At 44.1% G+C, this 22,324-nt stretch overlaps 1 protein-coding gene across 1 annotated transcript in view; it reads right to left on the bottom strand.

Moving 5' to 3' along the window:
• The window catches only part of LOC126336644 (uncharacterized), a 53,646-nt gene extending 33,542 nt beyond the window's left edge, over positions 1–20,104 (bottom strand). Inside the window, exon 1 of the mRNA XM_050000567.1 lies at positions 20,008–20,104. Coding sequence (XP_049856524.1) covers positions 20,008–20,080 — 73 coding nt within the window. The 5' untranslated portion in view covers positions 20,081–20,104. The remainder of the gene's footprint in view (positions 1–20,007) is intronic.
• Positions 20,105–22,324: the final 2,220 nt, after the last annotated feature.

The following is a 22,324-nucleotide window of genomic DNA, read 5'->3' as shown; positions in this document are numbered from 1 at the left end:
CACAGTAAACACACACTCGTTCAACAGACACAGCATATCGCTAAAGAACCAACGAACAGTCGATCTGGCGACCACTAGGATAGGGGTCCCAAAGCCAACGCTTTGATGTTACCTTTGGCATCCATACCGCAATCAAGGTGAGCCAGACAGTGGACCCCAGCAGAAATGCATTAGGCAGGGCAAACAGACAAGATCATGTTACCTTCGTTACGTGATGAAAGGAATGCTTCTGCTAATGGAACGACGCGTGCCAAGAGCTTTTACTACAGCAAACTCAAGGAAGACTTACACTTGTGCTCTCTGTTATATATAGAGTCACTTAAGGTCGTCGAAATGGCGCCTAATTTTAACTGTATTGGTGCTATGGATGTTGTACTTTTACCTTTTATTCATCTGATAACTCATATAAATGAAAAACCACGTGGAGTTTTTTAATGTATTTACACGTAGTTATCAAAATGTCGACAACACGTATTTGTGAATATATACGCAATAATGTAATGCCAATCTGAAGATGACAGCACGATTCTGATGAAACAAGTAATTCGAGTAAAGGTCTTAAAATCAAGCAATTTCGACTTTCACAAAAAAATATGTATCATTAAGCAGGTTCGCCAGTGTGAGAACAGGTGAAATCCTCGTAATAGGCCGGCCACGGTGGCCGAGCGGTTCTAGGCGCTACAGTCTGGAACCGGACGACTGCTACGGTCACAGGTTCGAATCCTGCCTCGGGCATGTATGTGTGTGAAGTCCTTAGGTTAGTTAAGTTTAAGTAGTTCTAAGTTCTAGGGGACTGATGACGTCAGATGTTAAGTCGAATAGTGCTCAGAGCCATTTGAACCATTTCTTCGCAATAGCAAGACCGATACAGTCGCGACAAGTGACGTCGCTTAAACATTAGCTTTTACTGCGCTCCATAAATACCCCAGGATTTTAGCTCGTAAGGCAGTCGATCAGACGGATGGACGTCGTACATAATGTTTGCAGTCGATTCCCCCATTACAGTAAAGTGATGTCTGCCCAAAGTCTGTTGTAGGCTTCCTGCGTGCTACTGAGCAACGGCAGCCGCTTCGCGGAAAGATAAGTACTTCGCTATGATCACAAGTCCCAGAGGTCAACACCACTATCTGCCGCTGACGCAGATGATTGGACCGGGAGTCTGGACACCAGCGAGCCTGATACTTCAGCGGACGGGCCAGCGCCTACCAGAACGGCTGCCTAGGATGGTCGTACTTCACTGTTGTACGATAACCGTCATCACGGTTCAACATATGAAGAAGAACGGCTGTGAGGGAGAGGGGCCAGAGCAACTCCCACATCGCCGCGCCGCCTTCATTCACGTTCGCCGTGTGGAGAGCACCTAAGGCACCACGAGCGACGACCACCATAGCAGCAGACGGTAAGGAACGAGCGTGCGGCGCCAGCTACCTATAGTGGACTGAAGTCCGCTTATGACGCGATTCCTCGACAGACATCGACATTCAGTGTCAACAGCGAGTCAAGACACTACTTATAACTTTCGAAATAAATAACTATTTCTGAATCTTGTTTCACTTCGCCTACCGGCGACAACAGATCGCCACCATCCTTCCGAGGAAAACTGACAAGGAGAGAACTGGGAGAGTGGCTACTGACACACAACCATCTTTGCTTTCGCCCTTCTAACAGTCGCCTCTTGCACAATTATTAAAGGTAAGTAGGCACCTATGTTTATATTTTGCATCGTACAAGACCTCGAACTCCAAACTGCTTCCTATTTACTTGAACTTATTTTGACCTTGTTTCGGATTTGATTATAAATGGTCGTGACCTGGAGGGGTTCCAAACATCGAGGCCCAGGAACAAGAGGCTCAACGCCCCCTCCGCCCACCACCCCTCCCCCCCCCCCAAATCTTCAATGTCAGTCCGCCACTGCTTTTCATTCACTTTGTAAATATCCAGCCGGCCGGAGTGGCCAAGCGGTTCTAGGCGCTGCACTCTGGAACCGCGCGACCGCTATGGTCGCAGGTTCGAATCCTGCCTCGGGCATGAATGTGTGTGATGTCCTTAGGTTAGTTAGGTTTAAGTAGTTCTAAGTTCTAGGGGACTGATGACCTCAGATGTTGAGACCCATATTGCTCAGAGCCATTTGAACCATTTTTTTTTTTTTTTTTTTTTTTTTTTTTTTTTGTAAATATCCAACTGAGTCCTAATTTCCTCACAACATTGTAGAGATATGTTTGGAGCACTAAGCTGTATATGGTCATCTCCAGAATTGAAAGGTCAGTGTGTCTTATTGCTGTACAGGGTCCAGGGTTCGATTTTTATTACAACCAGATTTTTTTCCTCCTTAGGCGGGACGCCAAACGAGTCCATTAACTACGTTAACCGAAAAAGAAGTGGCAGATTGGATTTCGAAAGCCGATACAGACACCTGTGTCTCACACATGCCCACCCAACACTGTTAGACAGGAGCATTTTAGACGGAGGACAGAAAAAGCATTTCTATGGTGATAGTGTCACGAAGATCAGTTTCGTTTTTATAGTCTATAAGAGAATTTTCCTCAGCCAGATATGAAATACCTCTTTTGCGATACTTAATTTTAATCAGAACAAGTTTTCTGGAAAAGCATCTTTTTTAAAAGAAAGTGAATGTAAACTACAGCGAGCACTGAACAAGGTACTTTATTCGTCTATGGCTTATATTGCTACTATCTGCAGTGGCTGATTAATATACGAAGCCAAAAGTGAGAAACAGATGTTTTTTGTAGTTAATTTTAGCTTCAAGAAGAAAAAGTATATTTCGGAAATATTTATTTGCACCATATGTTAGGTCTTCTTTAACACTCACCAATCACTTGTACATTAACAACTGACAAATAACACCTTTCTCATCTGGAAGCACTCTGCCCTGTCAAATAAAAAATAAATAAATAACTCTTAAAGGGTGATAATTTATACTGCATCAAAAGCCTTTTTATTCGTAAAATTCCGGTGATCTGGTCCTACGTGAAAAGAATGAGATGAAAATGGTCATGCATTTGAGCTCTCTCAATTTTTTTGCCTTATATTTCTCGTTTCATGCGCAACCCACGTGGGGCAGTCGTGTTGTTGTATACCTTTGAACCTTTCCAACCACATTCAACTGAAATGGGATCGGAGGTCAGATGCATAGCTAGAGCCCACAAGACAGTTAGCAAATTTGTGAAGAACGAGAAGAAAGATTTAAAAGGATTTAAAAATTCTGTAGGACACTGTATTGCGATATGGTGATTTCGAGATACTCTCGGAAGTGTTTCGTTACAGTAACTCACCAAAGCGGAAGGCAGTCATCGCTTATCGTATTTCGCAGCGAGATAACTATTGCGCTTCCTGCTGTTATGTAGCACGATCCAGTTTCTCGTCTCAGCAACAAAATAGCGATATTCCTGAATGGAACTTTCCATCTATACTAGAGGGACTCCACAAAGACCCATTCTGTGCATTTCGCACACAAAGCTCGAAGTGCTCTATCCGTGTACAGAACACAACTAAAATATCTACTCAACTCTGTGAGAAACAGACACATAATTCTACACCATCAGAGTCGACCATTCTTAGTTTCGCACCGTCGGGACATTGATAATTTCAGTCCCATGTGTCTGGAAATGAGCGCATGTCACACAAGGGTAAATGATAGGATGCAACTAATTACAGACCAGTGTCGCTGAGGGCTGTCTATCGCGAAATCCTAGTGCATATTCTACACACAGAATTACGAGGAAAACAAGTTTCAAAGAATCAGCACGAATTTACGAAAACCACATGTGAAACACAGCTTACTTTATTCGTACCTGACATCTAGTAAACGATACTGGTAGAATTATTTTCCTAGATTCCCAAAAGGTGTTCGACCCTCTAATGTTCAACACTCTACTACATCGTGTACTACAAACCAAGATTCGATCATAAAGAGTATCTTGGAAAATATGTGATGGTACGAGGAAAATTTAACTAATTGAACCCAGTACGTTATATTCGATGACGAATGGTCCACAAGAAAAGTGAGTAACATAGGGTATGCCCCAAAGAAGTGTAAAAAGACCTAGAAGAGCATGATATCGTTTAAAAAGGTGGAGCTAATATCTACACTGCATAGCAAAAAAAAAAAAAAATTAAGCAAGGCATGGTCGGATGTGAATATAACTTCGTGTATGAACACGCCATCGGCAGGTATGTAAATGATAGAGTTGCAATTATCTTCGGCAGGCAGAACGGTCACCAGAGATTATTAGTGTTATTTGTGGTTAATTTTGTTAGCAGGCGCGGTATATCAGCGGGAGTGAACAGCATCAGATGCTGAGTGATCATTATGAAGGACACGAAAATGCCACCTACCCTGCGAGATAGCGTTACCAACTCCTGACAGAGTTTGAAAGAAGCGTCATTGCAGGGTTCCGTTTGACCGGCTAGTGGAATCGTGCAGTAAGCATATTTATGGGGGATTCATTCAGATGTGACTGTGGCCCGGTGTTGTACTGCGTAGGAACGTGAGGGCAACCATATTCGTTGTCAAGGTTCTGGTCGACCACCTTTGACCAAAGTAAGAATCACTTTATTGTTCAGCAAGAACATCATAAACCGTTCTCATCTGCGTTGACAACCGATAACAAGTAGTGGACTTCCTACAACGTTTCTGTATCATCCCTTACAATTGGTCGCAGACTATCAACAGCCAGACCAGAGAATTACCACACATACTGCTGCATTTAAAGTGATTCTGTGACCAGGAAACTGTGGATAAATAGCGTCGCATTGTGTTAACGGTGAATCATGGATCATCAGTGAGCAGGGCGGCAACCTGCTTCCAATGTTTTGGAGAGGCTTAGCGGTGTCACGGTGTGGGTAGCCATCCGGTATAACTACATGTCACGGCTGGTTGTGAATGACGAAACCTCTCATGCGACAGCATGGCGATACCATTTTTCAATTGGACAATGCTCGTCCATACATGACGCGAGTCTCTATGAACCGTGGCCAGCAAATACATGATATCCGTCCCCGATAGAATATGTGTAGAACCAGCTCTAGCGTCATATCCGTCCCAGTGCCAGTATCTGCGTATACGTATTGACGCTCAGCTGTTTGCGAACCCAAATTTCCCGCTTATGGCGATCAGTCGCCTTAAACACCTTGGCTATCCGAGCAGGCCTCCAGTACCGATACAAACTTACACATGTAACGGAGTTCACAACTGTTATACTCGCGCAGCGAAGGAAAACTACTTTTTAACTTCATTTTAGCTCGTCGAGGCAAGCATGCAGATACTGAATAAACATAAACTTTGTAACCATCAATGAGTTACAACACTTGTGGGCCAGATTGCCTCAGGAAAGAATAAACGGCCTTATGACACTTCCCGACATAATCGGCTCATGAAACTAGGCCAGAGAGAAGAGCAAAATGGGCTCACACTACAAAGTGCTTTGTACACACCTGGAAATGGAAAAAAGAACACGTTGACACCGGTGTGTCAGACCCACCATACGTGCTCCGGACACTGCGAGAGGGCTGTACAAGCAATGATCACACGCACGGCACAGCGGACACACCAGGAACCGCGGTGTTGGACGTCGAATGGCGCTAGCTGCGCGGCATTTGTGCACCGCCGGCGTCAGTGTGAGCCAGTTTGCCGTGGCATACGGAGCTCCATCGCAGTCTTTAACACTGGTAGCATGGCGCGACAGCGTGGACGTGAACCGTATGTGCAGTTGACGGACTTTGAGCGAGGGCGTATAGTGGGCATGCGGGAGGCCGGGTGGACGTACCGCCGAATTGCTCAACACGTGGGGCGTGAGATCTCCACAGTACATCGATGTTGTCGCCAGTGGTCGGCGGAAGGTGCACGTGCCCGTCGACCTGGGACCGGACCGCAGCGACGCACGGATGCACGCCAAGACCGTAGGATCCTACGCAGTGCCGTAGGGAACCGCACCGCCACTTCCCATCAAATTAGGGACACTGTTGCTCACTGGGGTATCGGCGAGGACCATTCGCAACCGTCTCCATGAAGCTGGGCTACGGTCCCGCACACCGTTAGGCCGTCTTCCGCTCACGCCCCAACATCGTGCAGCCCGCCTCCAGTGGTGTCGCGACAGCCGTGAATCGAGGGACGAATGGAGACGTGTCGTCTTCAGCGATGAGAGTCGCTTCTGCCTTGGTGCCAATGATGGTCGTATGCGTGTTTGGCGCCGTGCAGGTGGGCGCCACAATCAGGACTGCATGTGACCGAGGCACACAGGGCCAACACCCGGCATCATGGTGTGGGGAGCGATCTCCTACACTGGCCGTACACCTCTGGTGATCGTCGAGGGGTCACTGAATAGTGCACGGTACAAGCAAACCGTCATCGAACCCGTCGTTCTACCATTCCTAGACCGACAAGAGAACTTGCTGTTCCAACAGGACAATGCACGTCCGCATGTATCCCGTGCCACCCAACGTGCTCTAGAAGGTGTAAGTCAACTACCCTGGCCAGCAAGATCTCCGGATCTGTCCCCCATTGAGCATGTTTGGGACTGGATGAAGCATCGTCTCACGCGGTCTGCACGTCCAGCACGAACGCTGGTCCAACTGAGGCGCCAGGTGGAAATAGCATGGCAAGCCGTTCCACAGGACTACATCCAGCATCTCTACGATCGTCTCCATGGGAGAATAGCAGCCTGCATTGCTACGAAAGGTGGATATACACTGTACTAGTGCCGACATTGTGCATGCTCTGTTGCCTGTGTCTATGTGCCTGTGGTTCTGTCAGTGTGATCATGTGATGTATCTGACCCCAGGAATGTGTCAATAAAGTTTCCCCTTCCTGGGACAATGAATTCATGGTGTTCTTATTTCAATGTCCAGGAGTGTATATTTGACTCGAATTTGTGATCACTGCAATAACATGAAATAACAGTTTAATGCGTGAAGTTTCATTTCGCTTCCTCTTTCCCTCTGGCTATTTTCCCTTTTTCTGTCAGGCACTGTAATATTTCTGTAATTACATCGGTTACGTCCCGTCCCCCCCCCCCTCCTCACCCTCCAGGCACAGGTGTGACGTGAACAGTTCTACAGACAGAAGCGGAATGTAGCTACGAACAGCGCAATTGGGTTAGCGAGGATACTAACTCCACAATAAAGTCTTTCTCTGTATTTCCACGAGTTACAGACAGGTCTACAGACGTCTGGCATGCAAACCAACAGCCCTGAGTCTACAGCTACAGCTACGTCTATACTATGCAATCCCATTTACGACAGGGGAAATTTGTCTATACAAGATATATAATAGGGCGCACACAAAGCAACTTAACCCAAAGCTGGAGTAAGGGAAAGAAGGGGAAAACAGTCGGCCGCGCTCTTTCAAAAGAACCATTCCGGCATTTATACAACGAAGGCTTTCACGACCGGATTTTTCAACTGCCGAGAATTCTTCCGGGTGGTATGGCCTGGTCCATGGAACTCTTCAATCCATGACGTTTCATCCAAAGCTACGTTGGACATCTTCGGAGTTGCTCCTGGTTGTGCTGAGTCTTGTCGACTGACGAGTCGGACGTCGAAGAACGGCCTAAATACTGTGGAAAGTGGGCGTGGGCGTGGCCTGGATTTCACTTGATACCAGAGATAAACCTTGTCAAGAATAAAATATGACTATCGATCATAGTACGTCAAAGATAAAAAACCCTCATCGATTCTGTGGCGCCACTGTCCATATATCGCTAAGTTTCATAGTTTCTTCTTTTCTATTAAAATTATGCCAATGTTTATATATATCGATGACTTCTCTATATAGCCGTGGATAATAGTTCGTCATAGTACATAAAACTTCAGTTTCCGAAAATTTCACTACGTGATCACCCCACTGAAGAGCATGTTCCGCTTCACATTTCTCTTTGTAGTTGCAATGTAGACCCTACCACATGTAAACGGAATCTTGTATACACTACCTGCAGACAGAGGGGGACGTTTATCCTTAACGGAACGAGGTGCTTGGCCTATTTTCTTAGTTGGTCTGAAAATCGGTCGAACGTTATGTTTCTTTAAAATCCATGTGGATGGTATCGATACGTGTATGATAGATTTGTGGTTTGGTCACATGGCAAAAAAGCTTCAGAGGAATTCTTTTGTTATTTAAATAGTATAAATCCTAAAATCCAGTTTACCATGGAAATGGAGAAAGACAGTGCAATATCCTTCCTGGATGTCTCCGTTATGAGACAGACTGATGGTAACTTGAAACATAAAGTCTTTCGAAAGGTTACACGTATCGACAAATACTTGCTTAAGGATTCTAACCATTATCCACAACAGAAAAGAGGTGTAATTAAAAGTCTAGTGGACAGAGCTAAAAGAATTTGTGCGCCGGAATACCTGGACGCCGAGTTAAAACATCTAAAGCAGGCGTTTGAGAAGAATGGGTACTCCAGTAAGGAAATAGAGTTTTGCGACCGATAACAGGAGGCCTAAGGACAACGATAGGATCCAGCGATGGAAGAACACGGTTTCTCTGCCATTCATCAAAAAAGTAACGGATCGAATCGGCAAGATTTTAAGGAAACATAACGTTCGACCGATTTTCAGACCTCGTGCCGTTAAGGATAAACGTCCCCCTCTGTCTGCAGGTGGTGTATACAAAATTCCGTTTACATGTGATATGGTCTACATTGAAACTACAAAGATAGGTCTGAATACACGGTTGAAGGAACATAAAAGTCTTTGCCGAATAGGGAAAACAGACAAGTCAGCCGTGGCGGAACATGCTCTTCAGTCGGGTGATCACGTAGTGAAATTTTCGGAAACTGAAGTTTTATGTACTATGACGAACTATTATCCACGGCTATATAGAGAAGCCATAGATATATCTAAACATGGGGATAATTTCAACAGAAAAGAAGAAGCTATGAAACTCAGCGATATATGGACAGTGGCGCCACAGAATCGATGAGGGTTTTTTATCTTTGACGTACTATGATCGATAGTCATATTTTATTCTTGACAAGGTTTATCTCTGCTATCATGTGAAATCCAGACAACGCCCACGCCCTCTTTCCACGGTATTTAGGCCGTTCTTCGACGTCCGACTCGTCAGTCGACAAGACTCAGCACAACCAGGAGCACCTCCGAAGACGTCTAAAGGAGCTTTGGACGAAACGACAGGGAGATCCATGGACCACATCCATACAACCCGGAAGCATTCTCGGCATTCCGGCATTTGCTTGAAGCGATTTAGGAAAATCACGGATAACCTAAATCAGGATGGCCGGACGCGGGTTTGAACCGTCGTCCACCTGAATGCGAGTCCAGTGTGCTAAGTAGAGCTCCACTTCGCTCAATCTATGTAGTGTGTTGTTAAGATCTGACGTATTTATTTGGTACATTTTATAAAGTCTTAATTACATTGACAAGTATAGAATTAAACTACTGTTCCAGAGTTTAAAAAATGAAACAAATGTTTATGTACGGTCTGCACTCATCCTGAAACTTAATATTATTTATTACTGCAAAAAGTAGCAAAATATGCATAAGAAAGGAGGATGCAATTACGCTTGAAAGAGACCCCGGTTTTACCCTTGTCATTTACGTTTGGGTAAGGTGCACTCCGCAGAACTTTGCACTTTGTGCTATCATTTGCACCAGATATCGGAGGAAACCGTTTACTAATATTTCTGTATTAGAATATCGTCTTTCGTAATTACTTGCCGTCGTCGCGAGAATTACCAGGCTCAATAATGTGTTTACAGCGATTGCAAAACTTTGCTTAGAGTAGGCCAAATATGTGCAGCCTTCGCGACGCCATTGTCAGATCGTTTTAGCCAGAGACGCGTAGAATTGGCAGAGGTGTTATTGCTACAGCATCATCAACTGCACTGCACTTATTGAGAGAAGCTACGAAGTTTTAAACTTTCATTAATGTAAAGGAGAGTCAGACTTAATTCAACTCGTTTTTTTCAATGTATTGTCACTTTTACCTTCATAGTGTTACTGTCTGATTTGAAAATACATTTAATTTTACTTAAACCTTACGTTGAAATGATTAAACAGCAACAGCAGCAGCAGTAGCTGCAGTGTTTCCTTAAACCGAAGGAGTCGTAACACTATGTATTTTTGATATCTCGCTTTGCTACATCATTTGAGCAACATTCACTTGCATGAAGTCATCTTAAAGATTCAACAGTATATTTTCTTTATTCAGATAACATTTATTAACTTTATCTGAAATGTGAAAGGTCTTAAAGTGCTGAAAAATGTGATTTAATATCTTGTCAGTTTCATTCTAGTTCTTAAAAAAATAAAAAATAAAATGGCAAAGCTTTATAAAAAATTAACTTGAGTAACTGTTCCAAGCTGAATGAACGGATTTAACTTCCAAAGTTCGATCTCACAAAACATGACGATCGATAGTAAATAGAAGCATTACATCTGAGGGGGAATTTCTCAAAGTATGTTACTGCTCCGGTGGAGGATGCAGTCACTATTTTTAGTGGAACATCGAAATCAAGGTGACCAGTGACGGCCGTCGGATAATTTCAAATGGTTCAATGGCTCTGAGCACTATGGGACTTAACTGCTGAGGTCGTCAGTCCCCTAGAACTTAGAACTACTTAAACCTAACTAACCTAAGGACATCACACACATCCATGCCCGAGGCAGGATTCGAACCTGCGATCGTAGCGGTCGCGCGGTTCCAGACTGTAGCGACTAGAACCACTCGGCCGCCCCGGCCGGCATAGTCGGATAATTTGTTGCTAAATAAAACAACCCAATAGTTTCCCGCCTAAACGCTTCAGAAGAAGTTCGACAGCCAAATTAAATTTCAGTTAGGTAAACACAGGGCAAAGGTCAGTTACAGAGTGCTTATAGTTAAGAATAGTGGGGAGACAGAAATCATGAGATAGCGGTATGAACAGATGCTTGTAGTATCGCGCACACAAGGTGTAAAAGGGCAGTGTACTGGCAAAGCTCTCATTTGTACTCAGATATTTCTTGTGAAAAGTTTTCCTACTTGATTATGGCCGCAGGACGAAACTTAACAGACTTTGAACCCGGAATGATAGTTGGAGCTAGACGCGTAGGACATTCCATTTCCGAAATCTTAAGGGAATTTAATATTCCGAGATACGCAGTATCAAGAGTGTGCCGAGAATACAGAATTTCAGGCGTTACCTCTCACCATGGACAACGCAGTGGCCGTCGGTCGTCACTTAACGACGGAGAGCAGCAGGGTTCACGCAAGTTTTCAGTGCTAACAGGCAAGCAACACCGCGTGAAATAACGGCAAAAATCAGTGTGGGGCGTACGACGAACGTATCCGTACGGCGTTAGGACAGTGCGGCGTAGTTTGGAGTTAATGGGCTGCGGCAGCAGACGGCCATCGCGAGAGCATCTTTGTTACTAGTGAGAAATCGCCTGCAGCACCTGCCCTACGCTCGTCAAGGGAGCGGCTGAACTCTAGACGACTGGAAAACAGTGGCCTGGTCAGATGAATTCCGATTTCAGTTGGTAAGAGCTGATGGCAGGGTTCGAGTGTGGTGCTGTCACCACGAAGAAATGGATCCAAGTTCTCGACAAGGTAGTGCGCTTGCTGTTGGTTGTTCCATAATGTTGTGGTCTGTGTTTACACGGAATGGACTGGGTCTTTTGGTCCAACTGAACCGATCATGAACTGTAAATGTTTATATTCGGTTACGTGTAGACCATTTGCAGTCGTTCATGGACTTCATATTCCCAGACAACTATGGAATTTTAATGGATGACATTGCGCCATGCCACTGGGCTACAATTGTTCGCGATTGGTTTGAAGAACGTTGTGGACAATTCGAGAGAATGATTTGGTCACCAATATCACCCGACATGAATCCTGTCGCACATTTGGGATAAGATCAAGGTGTTAGTTGGTGCACAAAATCCTGCACCGGCAGCACTTCCACAGTTATGGACGGCTGTAGATGGAGCATGGCTTAATATTTCTGCAGGCGAGTTCTAACGACTTGTTGAGGTCACGCCAAGTCGAGTTGCTGCGTTAAGGCAGGTGAAGAGAGGTCCGACACTATGTTAGAAGGTATACCCATGAATTTTGTCACCTCAGTGCACAGTGTTCTAAGAGCAAATATTGTAATTGTTTGGGTTCGCGATTACGGCTTTAGAAACTACGTCCGATGCACAAAATCGTGGTAAGGTCGCGTTGCTTCACAGGTGCGAACTAACTCCCGAAAAAACTTTCGTAGAGTGGGTATTACATTTAAGGGTGGAAAAGATGATTAGGGTCGTTGTACAGCTAGTGATTCTGCAAACGAACATGCAAACAGGTTATGTCCGTACAAGAAATAATTCGATAAATATAGACGTTACACTGCAATACTCTCAAACTTTGAACACGGGAAAACAATAATCGCATAAAAATGATCAATGAAAGCATGTCCAACCAACAGCTGCCAGTATGTAGCGTAGCGGACAACGTCACTTCCTACGACACCGACAGCGTAAAATAAAGAACACATGTCTCTTGGCAATTACACCTCAGTCTCTGCCCAACTAGTCGCCAACATTACCTAAATATAAATATATCTTGTCCTTTTCCTGCGTTTTTCCTGGTTCAGTAAAGCATTGAGAGGTACTCGTAGGTATGTTTTAGACCTCCTTCAATCTCTTTATTATGCAACTGGAATATTTCTGAAAAGTTTCCGTGCTTCCTTTAATATTTACCCACGTAGATATGCCAATGCGCTCGTTGTCTTTTGGTTTGTAGCTCTCACCCGTAAGCACAACATAATTCATATTTTTCCAACTAGTATGTCGCGACGTTTTACTGTGCAGCATAATTTACGGAATGTGTCACGAAATTTGCTTCCGTCCAGCGATCTAAGCAGTATATGTTTTAACGTGGAACGCTATAATCAATTTTGTGACAGTCTGTACAAGTCAGGGCTATCAACGGCTGGTAGTTGTCATTTATGCGTGTTGGTAAATCGAGCGATGGTAAAAATATGTGATAGTGGAGAGAAGATTAGTGTTTAACGACCCATCGACATCGTGGTCATTAGACACGGAGTACAAGCTCGGGTTAGGTAAGGATGGGGAAGCAAATCGGCCGTGTCCTTTTAAAGCAAGCATCCCGGTATTTTCTTGAAGCGATTTAGGGAAATCACGGAAAACCTAAATCAGGATGGCTTGACGCCGGTTTGAACTATCGGCTTCCCGAATGCGAGTCCAGCGAGCCATCTCGCTCAGTCTGATAGTGGTTACATACCTTTCGCACTTAGAACACTGTACACTGACATGGGATATCTCCACTGACTGGGATATCTCCTAATATCATGTCGGACCTCTCTTTGCCTGCCGTAATGCAGCAACTCGACTTGGCGTGGCTTCAACAAGTCGTTGGAAGACCCCTGCAGATATACTGAACCATTGCTGCCTCTATAGCCCTCCGTAATTGTGGAAGTGTTGCCGGTGCAGGACTTTGTGCTCGAACTAACCCCTCTATCTTACCCTAAATGTTCGACAGGATTCATGTCGGGAAAGGAGTAAGAATACCCCGATCACTTGGTCAGTTCCATACACAGCCGAAGTAGGTAGCGGTCTAAAACTGTTATTTCAGTCCGGTGGTGAAGAGACTTATTATAGGTAAGTAGTGATTTTCCTTGTTATCTGAATGAAAGTAACTTTTGTTCTTTGGGGCCTGCAGAGCAAAATATGTCTTTTAATGGCATGATTATTTATGAATAATATCCAGCTACACTGCTATGTAAGTTGTTTATATTTTATCTCATTCACAATGAGCCCATTTCGGCAAATTGCCATCGTGAGGTGCTCTGTAAATACATAGATAATCGATGGTCTTATAATGGTTTTGTAACTATGACCTGAAAATTTATAACATATCATTAGGTGTTTTACTGTACACGTAAAATCGTTGCTGTCATGTCCTGTCTGTTTTGGAATTATTACCTTCTCGCAGGTGTAGAGTGGAGATGTATATCAGATGTTACTTGTTTTCCAAATATGCTACTTTTCTGACAGTTGAATGACAGTGGGTCAGTGATGTTACATGTTTACATAGTTACCATTATAAATGATGTATGAAATTCAGTTGTTTATTTTTTTCCTTATAGGTTTGAATCTGTCTATTTCCTCAATGATGTTCAACAATGTTTCCTTTTGCGTAATATGGAGGATTTTTAGTGCTTCGTTTATGGATTTTAAATAGTGTTTCTTTGCTTGTAAATGTTGAAAAAATGTAGATGGTTTGTTTTCACTTTTTCTGGTTTGCTCTTTATATCTAATTTTGAAGTTTCTACCACTTTTCCCTATGTAGAATTATTGACATGTGTTACTCGAAACTTTGCAAACCGCCGGATGCGATGTCGGTTTTGTTGAATAATTTGTTAATTTTGTTCGAGATGTTTGCTAGTTTCCTAGATAGAAAAGAAGAAAATAAAATACGTAATCACGAAACTAACAAAACAATTAACTTTCTCTACCTAACTATTAAGAACACTAACAGCAAACATTGCTTCCAAATTCAAAGAAAGCCTACTACATCAGACCGTATTATCAATGCACGCTCATGTCATCCAAAAACCCACAAACTCGTATTCTTCCACATAATGCTGAACAGATTACTAAACTTACCGCGGCTGGTCCCGGCTGAGGATCGAGTCCTCCTTCGGGCATGCGTGTGTGTGTTGTCCTTAGGATAATTTAGGTTAAGTAGTGTGTAAGCTTAGGGACTGATGACCTTAGCAGTTAAGTCCCATAAAATTTCACACACATTTGAAGATTTGAATAAACTTACCACTAGAAGACGAAGGAATCCAGAGGGAAATAAAAATATAGGAATAAACAGCCCGACTAAACGATTATGACCCCAAAATTTTAACACAATTATCCCGCAATAAAACACAACCTGAAAGGTACAATGTACATAAATAAATAACACTAAGCATACACACAACGAAAAAGAAGAAAACAAAACACGTAACCACGACCTATCTAGGAAACATCTCGAACAAAATTAACAACTTATTCAACAAAACCGACATTGCATTTGCATTTCAAAACACACACAGCCTCCAACACAAAATTCACAAAGGCAGCTCGAAAATTCCCATACACAACAATCCCGGCGTTTACAAAACTTCTGTAACACACGTCAAAAATTCTACATAGGGCAAACTGGTAGAAACTTCACAATTAGATATAAAGAGCACACCAAAGGAAGTGAAAACAACCCATCTACATTTTTCAACATTTACAAGCAGAGAAACTCTATGTAAAACCCATAAACGAAGCATTAGAAATCCTCCATATTACGCAAAAGGGAACATTGTTAAACATCCTTGAGGAAATAGAAATGAACCAGTGTGGAAAAAATAATAATAAACAACTGAATTTCACACATCACTTATTTATAATGGTAACTATGTAAACATGTAACATCGCTGACCCACTGCCGTCCAACTGTCAGAAAAGTAGCGTATTTGGAAAACAAGTAACATCTATATACATCTCCACTCTACACCCGGGAGAGAGTAATAATTCCAAAACAGATAGGACATGACAGCAACGATGTTACGTGTACAGTAAAACACCTAATGATATATTATAATTTTTCAGGTCATAGTTACAAGACCATTATATCAAGACCATCGCTTATCTATGTATTTACAGAGGACCTGACGATGACACTTTGCCGAAATGGGCTCATTGTGATAAAATATAAACAACTTACATAGCAGTGCAGCTGGATATTATTAATAAATAATCATTAAAGAAACTAATAAACGTCAAGAGGGACGGATACTTTTAGTGTAACAAGTATTGTTTACGACGAAGATCAAACTGTATACCTATGTTATACTTTACCCAAACAATCAGAATACATTTTTTTTTCTTTCATAACTCGTATTGTTTAAATTTAAATACCCCCGTCAACATTTAAAACATACAAGGCATGAACTTACGAGTAATGCAGTAAACACAGTGACATGATCACATACTACGAGATAGATGAAGTAACATGACATGTTAACTATTCGGCGGAATTGAATGAAAGTGCGGGAACATGTGTCAGAGGTCTCTCAGTGTCGCACAGGAAGCTGAACGTCACATGGCGTGAGGTCAGCATGACTATTGCGCCGAATGTGGTTGGCCTCACAACACGAGGCAGTTAAAGAAGACAGCGTACGTCAGTCAGCAAACAGTTACCGTGTATTGTGGTGGTGTTCTTCATTATAACCTGGTCCGGAGGCAACCTTTGGATGATTTCACATGGGGGCGAATCATCGGGAAACTGGAAGAACGAAAAGTATGGAGAGTGTAGCCCAGATCTTCGGTAGCGCTCACAGTATTCTTCCACGTGCATGGGGAGCCTTCCAAACCATAGGCACTGCTTCCCGAAAGAGATGAAGTCGTCAACCACGAAGTACTGCAGCAATAGATGAATAACCGCTGCACCATGCAGCAGGCGAGAAGGGACCCCTTAAGAAACAGCAGGTGCATCTGTAACCGCATTTGACAGAACTTGAAGGCACACAGTCTCAGGTTCCACGGTGGTGGGGCACCTGCGTCGGGTGTTCTCTTCACCCGACGACCAGTACGTTGAGTTCAGTTGACACCCGCACATCGGTGTCAGCGTTTGCGATAGTACCAAGAACGCAGGGACTCGACCAACGATAATTGGAACCGCGTGCACTTTCCGGATATATCGATGCAGTGTGAGTAGTGGTCCAAGACGCACCCTCGCCGGCCGTTGTGACCGAGTGGTTCTAGGCGCTTCACTCCGGAACCGCGCTGCTGCCACGGTCGCAGGTTCGAATCCTGCATCGGGCATGGATGTGTGTGATGTCCTTAGCTTAGTTAGGGTTAAGTAGTTCTAAGTCTAGGGACTGATGACCTCTGATGTTGAGTCCCACAGTGCATAGAGCCATTTGAACCACTTGACGCACGCTCATATGGCGAGAGATAGAAACAAGTACAGCCCTAAAAGCATTACGAACGTGATCTTTTTGATGGTCCAGGTGTTGTCGTATGGAGAGGTATGATGTTGGATGGGCGTACTCACCTGCAAATCCTTGAACACCACACACTCACCAGTCAACATTGTTGTGACCACTTCCCCAGGTGCAGCATTTTAGGAGTGCATTCGACCCTGAATTCATTTTTATGAATTCCAAAGCGCAACTGGGTCGATCGGGGGGGGGGGGGGGGGGGGGGGGGGGGGGAGAGTAGCTCATGCAACAAGACTATATTCGGTGTATGGAGGGGCCTACCCTACTTAAATCCCATCAGTGACATGTGGGATGCATTGTGGAAACGTACTCTAGTACGTCCACATGTACCAAAGCATCCAGCAATTGTTAGCTGCGCTGATGGAGAAATGAAATGCCCTGCCTGAAGAACTCCTTGCCAGCCTAGTGTTCAGCACGGGAACACACTGCAAATTGTGCCCCGCTGTCCGTGGTTACTACTCACCCTATTAAACACCATACCCTGCTTTTTGTATGTCCAGGGGACCTGCATGAATCGTCATTACTTCAGTGTAATTATTGTCTTTGAATAAAAGTGTCATTTCTATTCGTCCCAACACAAATATCACCTACTGGCTGACGACTTTCATTTATATTTAAGTACAAGTCCAGCATCTAAATTCTGATTTACTTGCCTTATCATTCCATTTAGGTCTCCGGGGAGGAACTGCCAAGGGGGAGGTGGCCATGATATAATGCAACGTTTTCTTTGCTTGTCGTTGCATTGCTCTGCTTTGTAGCTTTGAGTTGCTCGTGGACTAAGCAGTTCAACTATGGTCCGTAGCGTAATGCTGTGCTCACCATTGGATATCTCCACTCCCTGATATCTCCACTCCCAATCCTATTGCCATTACCAGACAATATTGTGGCAGACAATATGTGGGGCGTCGAATGAGGTAAACATAATTGCCTTTTTGCGACCTCGCACTAAAAAGGATAAACTATGTTATGATGTATAAAGAGGCCACAAAGCATTTAAAGAAGGATAAACTTTAACAGAAAACTAGAAGGAATGAATCTGGACAAGTTCTGGCTCCTACTGTTAAATATAGAACCGTCAACTCTTCGCACTACGTGCTCCATAATACTTGTCGAAACGGTTCAAATGGCTTTGGGCACTATACGACTTAACTTCTGAGGTCATCAGTCGCCTAGAACTTAGAACTAATTAAACCTAACTAACCTAAGGACATCACACACACATCCATGCCCGAGGCAGACTGCAGCGCCTAGAACCGCACGGCCACTCCCGCCGGCTACTTGTCGAAACGACTTCGCGGTCTTAAATAGCGGTCTGATGGACGCCACGATGCCACTGTCGTATGAACGTACACAAACAGTTCGGCCCGCTGAGCTCTTATGTGAAGCTACTATCTGAGTCTCTATAGCCTCTGATGGCGTCTCCAGTATTAGAAGACGAAATGTGAGTCACAGAATACCTTAGCCCACGGCCTAGTATAAACGAATACGCGTTACATAGGACAAGAGCATAAGCAGAGTTTCTCGCACACTGCAGCGGATGTACACTCCTGGAAATGGAAAAAAGAACACATTGACACCGGTGTGTCAGACCCACCATACTTGCTCCGGACACTGCGAGAGGGCTGTACAAGCAATGATCACACGCACGGCACAGCGGACACACCAGGAACCGCGGTGTTGGCCGTCGAATGGCGCTAGCTGCGCAACATTTGTGCACCGCCGCCGTCAGGGTCAGCCAGTTTGCCGTGGCATACGGAGCTCCATCGCAGTCTTTAACACTGGTAGCATGCCGCGACAGCGTGGATGTGAACCGTATGTGCAGTTGACGGACTTTGAGCGAGGGCGTATGGTGGGCATGCGGGAGGCCGGGTGGACGTACCGCCGAATTGCTCAACACGTGGGGCGTGAGGTCTCCACAGTACATCGATGTTGTCGCCAGTGGTCGGCGGAAGGTGCACGTGCCCGTCGACCTGGGACCGGACCGCAGCGACGCACGGATGCACGCCAAGACCGTAGGATCCTACGCAGTGCCGTAGGGGACCGCACCGCCAATTCCCATCAAATTAGGGACACTGTTGCTCCTGGGGTATCGGCGAGGACCATTCGCAACCGTCTCCATGAAGCTGGGCTACGGTCCCGCACACCGTTAGGCCGTCTTCCGCTCACGCCTCAACATCGTGCAGCCCGCCTCCAGTGGTGTCACGACAGGCGTGAATGGAGGGACGAATGGAGACGTGTCGTCTTCAGCGATGAGAGTCGCTTCTGCCTTGGTGCCAATGATGGTCGTATGCGTGTTTGGCGCCGTGCAGGTGAGCGCCACAATCAGGACTGCATACGACCGAGGCACACAGGGCCAACACCCGGCATCATGGTGTGGGGAGCGATCTCCTACACTGGCCGTACACCTCTGGTGATCGTCGAGGGGACACTGAATAGTGCACGGTACATCCAAACCGTCATCGAACCCATCGTTCTACCATTCCTAGACCGGCAAGGGAACTTGCTGTTCCAACAGGACAATGCACGTCCGCATGTATCCCGTGCCACCCAACGTGCTCTAGAAGGTGTAAGTCAACTACCCTGGCCAGCAAGATCTCCGGATCTGTCCCCCATTGAGCATGTTTGGGACTGGATGATGCGTCGTCTCACGCGGTCTGCACGTCCAGCACGAACGCTGGTCCAACTGAGGCGCCAGGTGGAAATGGCATGGCAAGCCGTTCCACAGGACTACATCCAGCATCTCTACGATCGTCTCCATGGGAGAATAGCAGCCTGCATTGCTGCGAAAGGTGGATATACACTGTACTAGTGCCGACATTGTGCATGCTCTGTTGCCTGTGTCTATGTGCCTGTGGTTCTGTCAGTGTGATCTTGTGATGTATCTGACCCCAGAAATGTGTCAATAAAGTTTCCCCTTCCTGGGACAATGAATTCACGGTGTTCTTATTTCAATTTCCAGGAGTGTATGTGTGTGTCCCTGAGAATAGCAGAGACCCACCTGGAAGCAGAAGTGCAGGCGCCAGCAGCAGCGCGACTAAGAGCCCCATCGGCGTGCTCTCCGCGTCGCTCATTGTTCACGGCCGGACGGCGGAATACTGGCGCGGTTGACCACAGCAACATCCTCCGCGGCTCCGCACTTCCAGATAGAGCCGCACATCCGTTGCCCCAGACATGAGATCAAAGGCTGTTCACAGCTTCCCCGTAAATTTTATTTTTTTTAATTTATTTTCTATCATATCTCTGGTTTGCTGCCTAGAGGCACAATCAAAATGTACAACTGTTACCACAGAATTTAAATGACGAAAAGATAAGAAAAATCGACAAAGTGCGAGTAGTATTCCTGCACTGAGGGTTCTGTAGAAACTTAATTACGTAAATACGCAGTTTGTAACACCATAGCTTACACGCTACATACCTTATGTTGATTCATTTAGCTTTCTGTTTTGTTCAACACCCCATCGTTGAACTTCTGTAATTAGTGTATGATTAATTCGATACTGTAATGAAGTGTAGCATCTGTAATATGCACAATATGAGCAAACGATGTTTTGTCTTTCTCATATAATCTCTTTGGTTATCTTTGAGGTTGAATAATTTTGTTTAGATAATTTTGTTGTTGTAGAAATGTCAATATGTGCAAATGTTCTGTTTTATTTAATATGTTTGGTGGCTGTTATGCAAACTGCTGACCTTCACTTAAGGTTCTTAATTATTTTGTATGTAAAAGGTGGTGTAGCTCCCCTCGGGAACGGAACTTTGTAGCGCACTCATAATGTGACTGGCATGGATAGAAAGGTGGAAGGGAGAGTCAGTCGGGGACGAGCTACCAAACTATCAACTGCTCATGTAGAAGTTGTGTATTGTGCTGGTTCCGAGAGAGGCTTTTCCTGACTCTTTCCAATGCCTCGGACTGATGGATCAAGAGCTGGAACTATACTGGAATTGGTATCTATCATTGCCACCAAGAAATGACAGAGTCCAGCAATTCTACCTGCAAATCCACCTATCAACATGCACTCGCCACCACATGGCGCAATCACTGTAATGGAACAGAAGAAATATAGTTATGTACAGTGAAGGATCAGCTCACTGGATGTTTTAGTGTGCTCAAATATAAGGTAATTTATAACTGAATTTATGTACCTCCCTTGATTTTTCCTTATCGCAACACCTGTCAGGTTACTCTCCGTTTCAACTATGATTACCGAGTGTCCTTGTTGTGGAGAAAGTGAAAGCCTCAAAGCCAAACAGTTAATTAAATAAGGTTGTTTGATCTTTGGTAGTAGTAGTAGTAGTAGTAGTAGTAGTTTTATTCATCCGTAGATCTCTTTTTACAAGGATATAGGACATGTCAAAGTATTTACAAGCTTAGATCAATTTACAATAAGCTAATTCGTATACACATATATTTACAGACTTCTAGTTAGAGACAATCATTAGATTTTACTCCTGGTATACAATAATTTATTTACAAATAACTCATTAAATAATGTAATGCCACACTATTCACTCATATTTCACTATCTGTCACTGCACACACTATACACACATTGTTTCATAACACTTCACTCACTACACACACACACACACACACACACACACAGGTGATCCTTGGGCCATTTTCTGTACTGCAAGTTCGCATTTGCTATCCTGAAAAACTGAGTCAGCATCCCTTCATAATGAGTGAGATGTTGAGCTCAGAAAGAGGAAGAGGTGTTAGTATTGTGCTATGCATAGCTTGAGGGGAGAGTGTCTCTAGAAAGGAAAAAAGAAGAAAAATAATAAAGTGAAGGTGTTATGTGGAATATTGGATGTTTTATAATCATCATTATTATTATTATTTGTTTGTATAACATTTTTTTTATCAAACCCCTACTCTGCTTTATCTAAGTAATCCTTCAATGTATAAAATGTATTGCATAACAGGTACTTTTTAGCTGCCTTCTTAAATAAGTGTATTTTTGAAATTTCTTTAATCTCTTTTGGTAATTTATTGTACAGTTTTATTCCTTGGTAGAAAATGCTGTTTTGAGTTTTATGTTTATTTTTTCTTGGTAAATGTAAGTTGAGTCTATCTCTTGTTGCATGGTCATGGACAGAGCTGTTTGTGCAGTAATTGCCAATGTTACTTTTGATGTGTACAACTGACTGGTAAATGTGTTCACATGGAGCAGTTAAAATTCCCAGTGTTTTGAACAGATCTTTACAATGAGCTCGACTACTATTTCTGGTTATTATTCTTATGGCTCTTTTCTGGAGTTTGAAAATTGTGTTCATATTTTGTGGATTTGTTCCCCAAAAAAGAATGCTATAGC

Source organism: Schistocerca gregaria, chromosome 2 (assembly GCF_023897955.1).
Source record: "Schistocerca gregaria isolate iqSchGreg1 chromosome 2, iqSchGreg1.2, whole genome shotgun sequence".
Taxonomy (NCBI): Eukaryota; Metazoa; Arthropoda; class Insecta; order Orthoptera; family Acrididae; genus Schistocerca; species Schistocerca gregaria.
Note: the sequence above shows the minus strand (reverse complement) of the source record. Positions and strands in the feature narration are given on the sequence as shown.